This window comes from Mesitornis unicolor, unplaced genomic scaffold (assembly GCF_000695765.1).
Source record: "Mesitornis unicolor isolate BGI_N332 unplaced genomic scaffold, ASM69576v1 scaffold50910, whole genome shotgun sequence".
Lineage (NCBI taxonomy): Eukaryota > Metazoa > Chordata > Aves > Mesitornithiformes > Mesitornithidae > Mesitornis > Mesitornis unicolor.
The window spans coordinates 10,091-22,135 of record NW_010157352.1 but is presented as its reverse complement, the minus strand read 5'-3'; the positions used below and the strand labels follow the sequence as shown (position 1 = coordinate 22,135).

Genomic DNA, 12,045 nt, shown 5'->3' with positions numbered 1-12,045 from the left:
GGTAGATGAGGTACTTAAGGATATGGTTTAGTGGGTAGACAGGAATGGTTGGACATGATGATCTCGGAGGTCTTTTCCAACCGAGCGATTGTGTGTGTGTGTGATCTATTGCTCAAAACACTGAGAAAATCAGACTGTAAAAATTGTGATTGAAAAGTAGTTAACATAAAACAAAGCTATGTCTGACTGGCTAATTATAATAACTGACCAACTGCTTATCTGGATAACTGGAAAACTCTTTGCTAAGTTTATCTTATTATAATATGAAAAATAATTGTTTAAACTAGCATCAATCTTTAAATCCTGGATCCAGAAAGTAGCCACGTTGACAATGAGAAAGTAGGGGTAAAGGCACATTGTTGTGCAAGATTTAAAACATATTCTTCACTTGTACATCTTTTTAGTGAATTTTAACAAGAGAAGACTTCAAAGGCTCGCTTCTAGTTGGTCTCATTAATCCAGGTTCAAACCTCTGTGTTCCCCAAGCTGTACTGTCCAAGCTTTATTGGGCGCATCTGCTACCAAATTGACACTTCATTTAGCCACACATCTGCAGTGGTTTTACACTTTAACCATCGCTGTGTAAAATTAATCCTCTCTGATAATCTTAATTTAAATAATAATACATATATTTTGCAGAAGAAGAGAATGTCTATTAGAAGAACACTAAAGTTCACCCCCCACAGGGTGCACCTTCCCATTGCAACCTGGGAAAAAGGACCATCGTCCATATAAAAGTCCATTTGCAGAGAAACACTATTTTTAGCATTTCTTGTAGATGATTGAGTTTTCAAATTAACTTGATTCAATTTTTTAAAGGGATGTGCTGTATCTTAGAATGAAAAGAAAGAGGCATACACATTGTCCTGTAGAGTGGGACTCTTAGGAGTACCCAAGTGCCCAAACCATGGGATGTGCAGAATCTGACTGAGAGTCCCGCCCCAGGGCTTCCTACCCAGGTTTTAAGAAGACAGAGTACGTTTTCTGTGAAATTTGCTCTCCAACATGTACCTTACTGTGCACAAGGGTGATTTAATTTATTAATTAATTTATTGGAAAATTTAATTGAGTTTTTAATACCATTGGAGCTGGATCTTCCAGTACTCTGCTCTCTGGTATATGCTTGTCTTCTATGACAACCATCATTCAGATAAATCCTGTAGAACTTGAAGTGTGAAACGGATTTCCAGCTTAGATAATATCTTCTGTAGAAGCAAGCATGCGTAAATTAACTTGAGACTTAACTGCTTGAGAGATATGTGTGTCAAACCATGTTTGCTAAGCTACATAACAGATGGTAGCAAATTTCAATGAAATTCTTGTAGCAGGTGGAGGGAATCTTTCATTCTAAGTTGAGGGCTACATTGGCTTTAAGAAGAAGAGATGGGGATAAGTCTTTGCAGATATATAATTTTCTCCTTTCTTATCTTTCTTTTCTTTAATTTGGACACTGTAACAGCAAGCAAAGCATTCAAGAGCTCTGACTTCCCTCTGGGGTCCTTTTGGCAATAGCAATGTCTGTAGTGCTATGATGCAGTCTTTTGGTGGTCTTATGCTAGTAACAAGCACTTCTGCATTTTAAAAAAATGGCTATTTTCTATTGAGACTATAAAACTGATCCATTTTAGATACCTGTATACAGAACAAATGGTTGTGCTTCCTTGAATTTCTTACTCTCTTTGCATACAAGAGTGTCTGTCGTGTCTTGCTTTCTTAATAACAATTTCTTGCAGTGGAGCAGGGTTTTGTTATATTATTAGTGTGGGAATATATCAAAAAATAGATAGTTTTAAAGGCAATGGCTTTTATGAGTAAGGATATAATTTATTATTTACTGTGTTAACACCAAATTGCATTCTCCTCTTGATTAATTAAGTGCCTGTATCATGAAAAGAACACTCTCTGAAGTCTAGAGGGTTTTGGTTTTGTTAGTTTTTATGTTACATAATCTTCATTTCACAACAGTGATTCTCACAGACTGGGAAAATGAAGCCTATATTGTATTAAAATGAACAGTTGTATCTTCAGTGCAGTCCTGAGTCTGTGGAAGCAGCGTAGGCCTTTTTGCTTTAAGGAACGGGTAAAGAAACAGGACTTAACACTGCAAATGCTATTAGTTGCCTGATCCAGTATAACCTTCTGGTCACTGCCTGAGAAGAAACTACCTCTGCTTTCCTGATTATGCAATATTATATGTGGGAGATGGAGGGAAAGGGAATGAAAAGGTACCCTTGTAGATGTGTTTACAACTTGAGTATTTACCTGAATGACTCTCTTGTCAGTGATTCAGTGATCTATGAGTTCCTCTTATTAGGATCATTGAATCTTTCGCAATGTTTCTGCTTCTACATGAAATGGGTTATATATAGTGTGTTTGTTCAGTAGTACCTTCGTGTAGGAAGTCAGGGAAATGACCTTTAAAGAACAAAGTGATGTATTAGTTTAATGCTGAAAGAGAGTATTAAAAGGTTGTGAGATGCTTTCAAAACAAATTAGTGAAAGATTTCTTTCATTTCTTTATAGATTCTGGACAACCAGGAAGTCCAAGCCACAGTGATCCTGCCAAGAATCCACCAGGTAAATATAAGTTTCAGAACATGTGCATCTAACATTGTTTGAGAACAAAGATACTACTGTTAATAGTTAAAAAGAGCGTAATTGCTCAGCAACCTATTTTGCACTGGTAAGTACATATAATCAGGACAGGCTGTGATTATTTTAGTTCTTTTAAACTGGCAATGCCTCAATTGTAGTTTCATCAACATTCATTTAATCTAAGGAATTTTCCTTTCAGTTTATGGTTTTTAGAATTTTGTAATTGGAAATGGGCAGAGGATGAAGAAGACAAGATCCCAAATAACTTTGCTTTTATAAAAGTCTTCAAATACTACAATTATTTTTTTAACTCCGACAAAATACAATTGACCTACCACTAAAGTCTGTGACCTGAGCTACCGGCTTCTTTGCTTCCATTTTGTAGTTGCATTATAAAATGCAAATGTGTTCATTTTTTCTATTTTTTTCATATCATCTCAGAGCAGTTTTTGAACACACTGTTAATGGGTCATACTAGTGACATTTGGAATTTTATGGAGAGAGATGTAAGTGTAAACAGTCCTTTCAAGGATTCTCTGAAAATAAAAGTTCAAGAGAAAGTCAAACCCAGGCTTTGCTGTTACACACAGTTTAGACCAAGGTTCTTTGTATTTTCATGGAGTTATCTTTCTAACCCATTGAGCTGTGCTAGTAGATCTTTGTTGTTTTATAAATTTTATTGGGGTAAAAAACCAAGTGTGACAGACATGCTACCACATCTTAATGAGCAAGGAGTGCCCTCCTGCCACCATTGTCATGCTGTATCTTCTCATTTCTGCTCTCAGAAGAAGTGTCTATCTGAAATAAACTGCAACTAACTCAGTTTTCCCTTTTTCTAATTTCAAAAGGAACCACACTCTAACCAGGAAGTAACTGTGTAATGCTGGGCTGTTACATATACATGAATATTTTCTGAATCTGTCCAAACATTAGGGAAAAGAGTTTGTGTTGTGGCTATACAATTTTTGTACTATCCGTATGAGCAAAATATTCACTACATGTGGTGGTATATGTCATGTGTGTTGCATGTGAATATCCAAAAGTGGGAGAACCATCATATATTATTATACAAAAATCCCCATTCTTGTAATATGAAAAACAGAAACATATACTGGAAGATTGCAAATATGTTTTAGAGATATGATGGCAGAACAAGTCAAATAATGTGGCAAGCTCTTTTTCAAGTAATTTTTTAGTTTTTGTTTTGTTTTGCTTTTTTTTGGTTCCTTTTGTGGTTTTTGTTGTTGTTTTTTGTTTGTTTGTTTGTTTGTTTGTTTTCAGGAGATGAATCAGACTTGAAATAACTTCTGGGTGTTTCTCTCCAAACTGTGTGGGATGTTATGTATAGGCTTTTTTTTCTGTACTAAATGCATGACAGAAATTATGTAGGATAGTGGTTTAAAACTCAACCAGCAATTTTACACCTAAAACAAGCCTGAAAAGTTTCCTCACAGATGACCACAGTTTTGTTAAGCTTCGAGCATTTGGCTGTAGAGCATCTATTTTTGTTTCAGAATATCTCTGCCTGTGAGTGCAAAAAAAGCCAAACACATTACCCCTCGTCATTTTGAAGGATTCTTTGTAGCCTTTGGGTTTGGGAAGCTGAAGACAAGATCTGGAAACTCACTTTTCACACGTTTAAAAATTCTATTTTTTAAGTGCCATTTAGCATTTGAAGTAGGAAGGTGGAAGTACATATTTCACTAGTGAGGATCACATCGTCTAGTGAGTCCAGTCTCACTGACCATCAGTCTCAACCCCAGGCTACTCCAGCAGGAACTAAACTTGCTGCCAGCAGCAGAGCCCAGGGTAGGGCAGCAGGGGAGTGATGTAGGCTTTGTTTTGTCAGCCTTGTTGGATAAGACCAGATACACTTGTGTTTGACGAACTCCAGTGTCCCAGAAGGTAGAGGAAGATAGAGGGCAGAGAAATCTGTTGCTGGTTTCATCATGAAACTTTCTGCTTGAAATTTGAGCATAACACTTTCTCATGCTTTGAAGTTGCTGCTGGCAGTGTTATTCCTTTATCTGCTGCCAAGTGGGGACAGAAAATGGAAGCTGTGCCTTGCTCCTCTTGAAATCCTTCATTTAAGTGGAGACAGAGGCAGAATTGAGTGTCACCTATTTGAGGATACTTTAACTTCTAGCATCATTCAGCTGCCCTGTGTGATACTGTCTTCCGGTTAAACTGGCAGGGAGAAAGCATTGAGGTTTGTGGGACAGCAGAATACAGGTCTTCTGTAGTAGGTATGAGAGGCAGTTGCACTCCATTCAGCTTGTCTGGGAAAAGGACTGCTGTCCTGTTATTTTTGTTTAAACTTCACATGAGTCTTATTATTAGAACCAGGCAGTCACTTCCATCAGAGCCCCAGAGGATATCCACTCTGAGGTTTGTTTTTGGTCCCAGCCCAGGAGCACGCGTACTGGCAGTGTCGGGAGGGTTTGTTCTTCTATCATGTTTTGGTCTGATGCCTGTATGTCAAGGAGCCAGGGCACTGGCAAGGAATAGGTGCTGTTAGCTTTTGGATGCCACTACCTTCACAAGGTCATTGTCAAGGAAGAGGAGGTTGGAAACTGACTGGTAGTTGGCGAGGTTGCTGGTGTTAAAAGTGGGTTTTTCTAGGTTTGGCTAGACTGTTGCATTCTTTAGGGTGTCTAGTAATTTGCTGTCTTAACCACGGAGGGAGAGTAATGTCACTTGCCAAACAAAAGAACGTTAAAAGCCCTTGCTGGAATTCTTTACAATATCTTCCTAAAAATACACTGTATAATTTGATAACATAATACAGTGTCAAGATGATGTAGCTTGTGGTGAAAGTGGTATGTAGCTTTTGTAGCAAGATCCAGGGATATTCTCCTCTAAGTTTTATTTTTCAATAACCTTCATCTTGCATATTTCCAAAGAATGAAACTTGCTTTTCTGAGAGGTGGGTTGTAAAGGTCACATCTCCACAGAGATTGTTAAGTAGATTCCAGACAAATACAGAACTGAACTGAGAGAGCAGAAGAGTTTGAACACTGCTGTTGTCCACATCAGTCATTAAGTTCCTGCAATCGAAAAGGTTATGTTGTGCTAGCAAAACACTAACTATTAAAATTTCACATGGTTTCAAAGAGAGATTGGACTTGTCTATGGATCCATTGGATCCATTGAGGATGACTAAACAGATACAGATACACCTAGATTAATAAATTTTAAAACTGAAAATACTTAGAGCCTTTTACACTATGAGTCAAAAATAAACCCTAAATAATTTAGGCCTGCCCTGTTTGTTACTATTCTACTGGGCATCTGCTCAGGGCTACTGCTGAAGGCAGACTGTTGAAGGAGACCTATTGTGGCAGTTTCAGTGTAATGCTGTATTATTTGCTTCGTGCTAGTCCCATTGATCTTTTATATAGCCTAAGAAAATCTAAAAAATGAGCCTTCCTTAATGTGTCTCAAAATACCCACAAAGATGTGGGAGGATATGTACTGAAGACAGAGGGAATGATCTTTCAGTTAGTTCATCTGTTGGGCATAAGGTAATGGTGAGGGTGAGTAAAAACAGGGAAAACATCTAGAACTACGAGTAAGGTAATGATATTAACACTGGCCATGACAATTTGGTCTCTAGCGATACAATCCTTACTAGTCAGATCTTGTAGTAGAGGATTTTCTGGGTTTTGTTCTGCTTTATTTTTCTTTCCCTCACTTACTGCCTGCTTACTGCCCATTCGACACTAACAAGGTCACTTGCTGCCTGCCATTGGTCTGAGGTTGCTGCTTGGAAGACTTGATTTATTTGTACACCACTGTAAACACTGCTGTGTCCAGTTGTTGCTATGTTGCTCAAATTGTTGAACACAGCCTTTTTAAGATGTTAAAATAGGAATAAGAAATAGCAATATTGATAGAGTCAAGTGTTACTAGATGTGACAATAAGATAGGATAGACTGTGGAATACAATTTGAGGAATCAAGAGAACTGGAAACCTGAGAGTGGATACTAGTTCCTAAAGATGCTTCATGTTCTTCATCTTTTGTCGTCTGAAAGGAGATGGGAGGATAATAGTCTCCTCTAGTACAAGTCCCTTCAAGATTTCAGAGGTATTCTTGTCCAGCATTTGGGGAATACAAAAGATAACTTTTTGGAAGGTGCAAAGGAAAACTAACCATCCTGACATAGATAGTTATGAACCTCAATGGTGAGGGAAGACAAGTGTGTTGAGATTTTTGCTTTTATCCAAGAAGTTGAGTTCAGAGGTTATTAAGCCTGTGTTTCCTAGCAAGTGGTACCTGCTGGGTTGTTTTGTTTTGTTTTATTTTGTTTGCTTTCATTTTGCTGATAGAATTGACTTCACTTTAACCAGTCCAGGGATTATTTTCATATATGTTTTGCAGACTATAATGTCAGTTAGGGCTGAATGAAGAATGCAGAAGACTCAGGTTTGAGCCTGTATGCTGATGAATATTACATTATTTATATGGGGTGACACACTTTTGGACAGAGAAACTGAGAAACAATCTCTCTGTCTTTTGTTCATCCCCACTGTTTCAGTTCTTCTTTCCTCCACAGTAACCCATGAATGTTGTCAGGGAATTAATCTAACGATTAATAGGAACGAAGCATAGGTATGTGATTTCCCAGCCCTAGCTTCACTGCTTTAGCATTATTTTTCCTCTTCTGTTTTCACCAGAATTTTTATTCTGGGAACCATTTCCAGAGAAGACCTGAGTGAAATCACCATCTATTAATTTTTTTTTCCTAATTAAAGAAGGTGTTGCCAAAAAGCTTACAACTAACCTCACCTATCTCCCAATATGCAAATATCACTTGCAGCTGTGGAGCCCCAAAGGCTTTTTTGCACTTTCATATGGGCTAGCAGCCACTGGGAGAACATTCTTTTGGGATCAAGCCCTAAGAAATGTGTAATTATTTTGCCTATATATGACTGTTTTAGATAGAACTGTTTCAAGTTTTAGAATGTATTGTTTCAGAAATTACCTCTGAAGAGTAACATGGTCTCAACCTTTGCTTTTAAAAGTGCAATAAGCAAATATCTTTGAGTTTTGAATGACTCAGAACACAGATGGCTTCATCATTCTATTGCATTGCACGTTACACTCTTGTGGATGGGGAATTAGCACTCAAATTAATAGGAATAGAAGAGCTATTTCCTGGCCTCATCATTGTAAATAGCTTTTCTTGTGAAAGCAATGATGCCATAGTAGCAGTTTGAGGATTCAGACGGAATTGTATTTAGACAAACATACATTCACCTCATTTTTTCAGCATGGGAGTAAGTTTTCTGAAATGCTGTTTCCCACATGCCTGTAGCCATGCCATCTCAGACAGTGATCATCAAATAAAGCAGACTTGGTTTTGGTCAGGGCTTGAGTTTTTTGTGGAGTTCTCCCTTTCCCAAATGCTCTGTGAATTAGTAATGCCAGTGATTGAGAGGTGATACTCTTCCTCATCAGCTGCTTAGCCCTAGGCTGTGTGGGGCATTCTGGAGGCAGTGCACAGCTGCTCTATCTTGACAGTCAGAAACCTGCACAGATTGTACAGCCCCTTTTTCCAAGAGAAAGGGTTTTTGGCCTTGCATGCTGACTTGAAATTTGGTGTAGGTAATTACTACTGTCTACTGGTTTAGGATTATTTCTGACTTTTTGTTTGCATCGGCTATCTTTCTTTATGAACATACTGTGTAAATAGATGATGATGTGATCACTTCTAATGTTGGGTTCATTTCTGTTGCTGTTGTGAGCAAATGGTGAGCAGAATGCTTCTTCAAAGTATGCACAGAGCTAGAATTTTCTAAAAGCTTTTATGTTACCAGTTAGAATTCCAGAAACCTGCTTTGGCATCTGAAAATTCCTTTTTGGTACCTGGTAGTCCCATAGATGTTTAAAATCAGCTTCCCCAACCTCTTTTTAAATCTTGGCTGTATTTTGTATATAACCTTAGACCCTCTGGAGTGGAAGGCAGTATGCATTTGTACAAGGTACCTTTTTCTGTTTCTTGCTAAGTTTTGGGGCAACTGACTTCTTGGATTCCAGTACATGGATTCCAGAGTCCATTAAACCAGGTGTTTATTTCTTCTTCAAATTACTGCAGCATTGAAGGTTATTATGTTTCTGGTTATTAATGTGAGAGTGTTGAAAATCTCAATTGTTTTTGAAAATGGCATAGACAGCTTCTCAGTTATTACTGTACTAAGAATTTCAATGGTGTCAGGGGATCTTTTTGCAACACGTTACATCATTGCAACTTTCAGGAGAAACCAAACCAAACCAAACCAAACTATGGGTATGCAACAAGGCTGGAGATAATAGTGCAATAACCAAAATAGCCTAATTCTCTGGACAGACCTTGGTTCAACTGTTTCAAATGACACAGTCACTGAAATCTTCTGTGTCATTCCTTGGCTGATGTTATCCATCCTTAACTGCCTGAAGAAATTCTGTTTCAGTGAGAACTTGTTTCTGGTACTCTTTTTAAGATACTGGCTTCAAAATACATGCAATAAGAAAACAAACTGCATGTCTGCTGACTGTATTTTAACTTATTATGAACAGTATTAGACTGATTTTTCACTACCAGTTCTGACTGTGAATAGTAGTTGTATGGCACTAGGATTCCTGTTTTTTTTTAAGAGCTTCCTGTAGCAATTAGACACTTCAGAGAGTAGCAAGAGTTGATCTTTAAAAAGTCAGTTTTCAAAGACTCAAACAAAAGAAGTTATAAAATGAAAATATTTTATATTTAATTGTAGCAGTTTCAGAAGTCAAACCAATCTGTAGCAACATCTGTAACATTATGTTGCATAACTTTAAGTCAAGCAACAGCGCTCTGCCGGTATTTTGTATAGCAGGCTGAAGCTTCCAGCTTTTCTTCTCACAGTAGCTCCTGATGTTGAACCTATCTCACTGCTAGTAAGTCTGTGTGCTGCTGTAGATTTCCTCTTTTTAAAGATCTAGAAATAAATGTATAGTAATACAAATTGTTTCCTGTACTGATTGGATCCTTACTCCTCTTTTAGAAGTTGCTCAAAATCAAGGCTGTGTCAGTGAAAGAAACTAGATGTTTAATGATACCAGGAAGCAATTTTATGTTTCAGCACTAGTCAATATGCAGCAGAATGAAAACAGGCATTCTATTCATAAAAGTACAATTAAATCAGGAGACATAAAAAAGGTTGGTTAAAGATTTGTAAAGCGCCAGGCATCACTGGTAAGCTTTTAAGTAATGTGAGAACAAGCCCTTTACAATACTTGTTAGTGCAAACTGCAAATATTCAGCAAGTTTCAACAACTTTTTTTTTTTCCATTTTAAGTCTTATCATGGCTAAAAGCTGTACTTATAACTCAGCTCTTGAAGGCATAGCACAGGAGCAGAGTGGAAGATGTATAAGGACTAGGACAATAACTTCTACAGCAGTTGGAGACATTACTGGAGGTTTCTCTTGTCACTGACTCTATGAGCGGAGCTTGATCAGCACTGCTACTCAGCTTAACCTGTTTATCTTTCATCCGTGATGGCACTGTCCTGGTCATTGTAGTATTGTTTGGAAAATGTATTTTTCAGACATCAATTTTCTGTAAAAAAGACAGGCTTTATACTCACCCCATATAAAAACTAAAAGGAAATACAGAAAAAAATCCACTCTTATTTATGGATTTTGGAAGTTACTGACTGACTATGCAGAATTGCACTATGGTGTTTCTGGCAGAAATGCTCCTTTTGTAGAACTCAGATTTTTAAGAATAATGATAATTAATGAAATGCATTTCACAGAGTGTTGTCTCTGAGGCAAGATGAGTTTTAGTAAATGACAATACTCAGTGCTTATGTTAGGCTTGAACAATAAAGACAGCAAAGAGTTATCATGACCATCAAAAGGTGCAGTATATCCTCTATGAGAAATAAAACAATAGATTGTTATCAAGTGCCTTAGTTTCTGTACTGAACGGACCAGAAACATACACCAAAAATGCTAATCTAAGACTCTTCAACGTGTTAATGGAAGCAGTGAATTAGGGAATGCTTAATCAAAACAAAGTAAGACCTATACCATATGGAGAACTGCAACATATTTTTTTCTTTCATGTAAAAATGTGAATATGAATGCTAATTCTTACACAGTAGGGAGATCAGCTTCACAAAGTGAAAGACAATATCTCACACCATAAAGTCAAAATATCCTATACTGTTGTCCTGCCACATACAGTCTTGCTGTTAATCTTTATCGTATGTAGAGTGCATGTTCCTGGAACAAATTACAGTAGTTTAATGGCACAAAACATTTTCCTATTGCACAGCTAGGAGCCAAAAACGGTTCCGTAACATACCTACCATGGATTGTCTTCCTAACTAGTTAAAACTGTTGTAGTCCACTGATGCTGGAGCTGAACATACTCTCTTTATTTTTCTGCAGTCGGAGGCACCACTGGAATCCACCTTCCCTGTTGGAACATAAGGCTCAGAATGAAGTTGCTCAGTGCCTGTGACATAGACTGTTAATTGTTGTGTCAATTTTTTAATAATATTTTGTCACATTACACAGAGAAAAAAATCAAGCTGTTAAGTTGATTGAGATTGACAATAGCTGCAGTTTCCCCCTTTCCTGATGCCAGGAAAAGCATTTGCATATATCTGTGGGTGACATTGTTTTTGGACCATCCAAGGCAGAGTGAAACACAGTGATCCATCAGTTGATAATGCATCCTTCTATAAGGGGTTGATAAATACGGCTCCCACTCAGTGACAGAATATTTTGCTAGCTCTAATTTCATTAGGACAAGGAGAGAAACATGCTACATTGCTCTTTTTATTATGTGGGTATTCTCAGTAAGAAAGAAAAACAGTAAGAAAAACAAAGAATTAATGAGAGAAGGCTGAAGATAAACATGTGTGTGTGCGTACGCGCACGTGTGCGCATGTGTGCATAGACTCATATAAGTCATATATTCTTATGTATAAAATCTTACAGGGGCTTTTTTTTTTCTGATACGAGTCTTGGGACTTGTTCTCACTATAGTGATAGTTTGACTAACCTGCACTTGGGTAGAGCTCCTCTCAAGTTAGCCTACCTTGGATCAGAGAAGTTGTGCTTCAAAGTAGTGGTATTTGGCTAAGCAGCAGAGAAGTTCAGTCTTGTCTCATTACCAGTTCCAAAGCTGGCTCCATGTTTGTGCACTGGCTTTAAGCCACACTTCACTTATAGGCCAACTAAGATCAAGAAATGAAGTCTTTCTTTGGAAATCTCCCCTCCATGTACTACTTCAGACTGTTTCTGCTGGAGAAAATAGGCAGAGAAGGGAAAGGTTGCCATTGTCAGAGGAATTATTGGCATTCACATAGCTTTCCCATTCTTGGTTGCATTCACATTCTTTCAGCTTGAATTTTCAGTTGCACTGTTTATACCTGCACTGGTAAAAAATATCAGAGGTGCTGGTGAAGCAGATC

General features: G+C 37.7%; 1 protein-coding gene across 1 annotated transcript in view; it reads left to right on the top strand.

Moving 5' to 3' along the window:
* Nucleotides 1–2,523: 2,523 nt before the first annotated feature.
* LOC104536817 (nuclear factor 1 B-type-like) overlaps nt 2,524–12,045 on the top strand; it is a gene marked incomplete at both ends in the record, with an annotated part of 15,689 nt that continues 6,167 nt past the window's right edge. The window contains one exon of the mRNA XM_010179543.1: nt 2,524–2,577. Coding sequence (XP_010177845.1) covers nt 2,524–2,577 — 54 coding nt within the window. The remainder of the gene's footprint in view (nt 2,578–12,045) is intronic.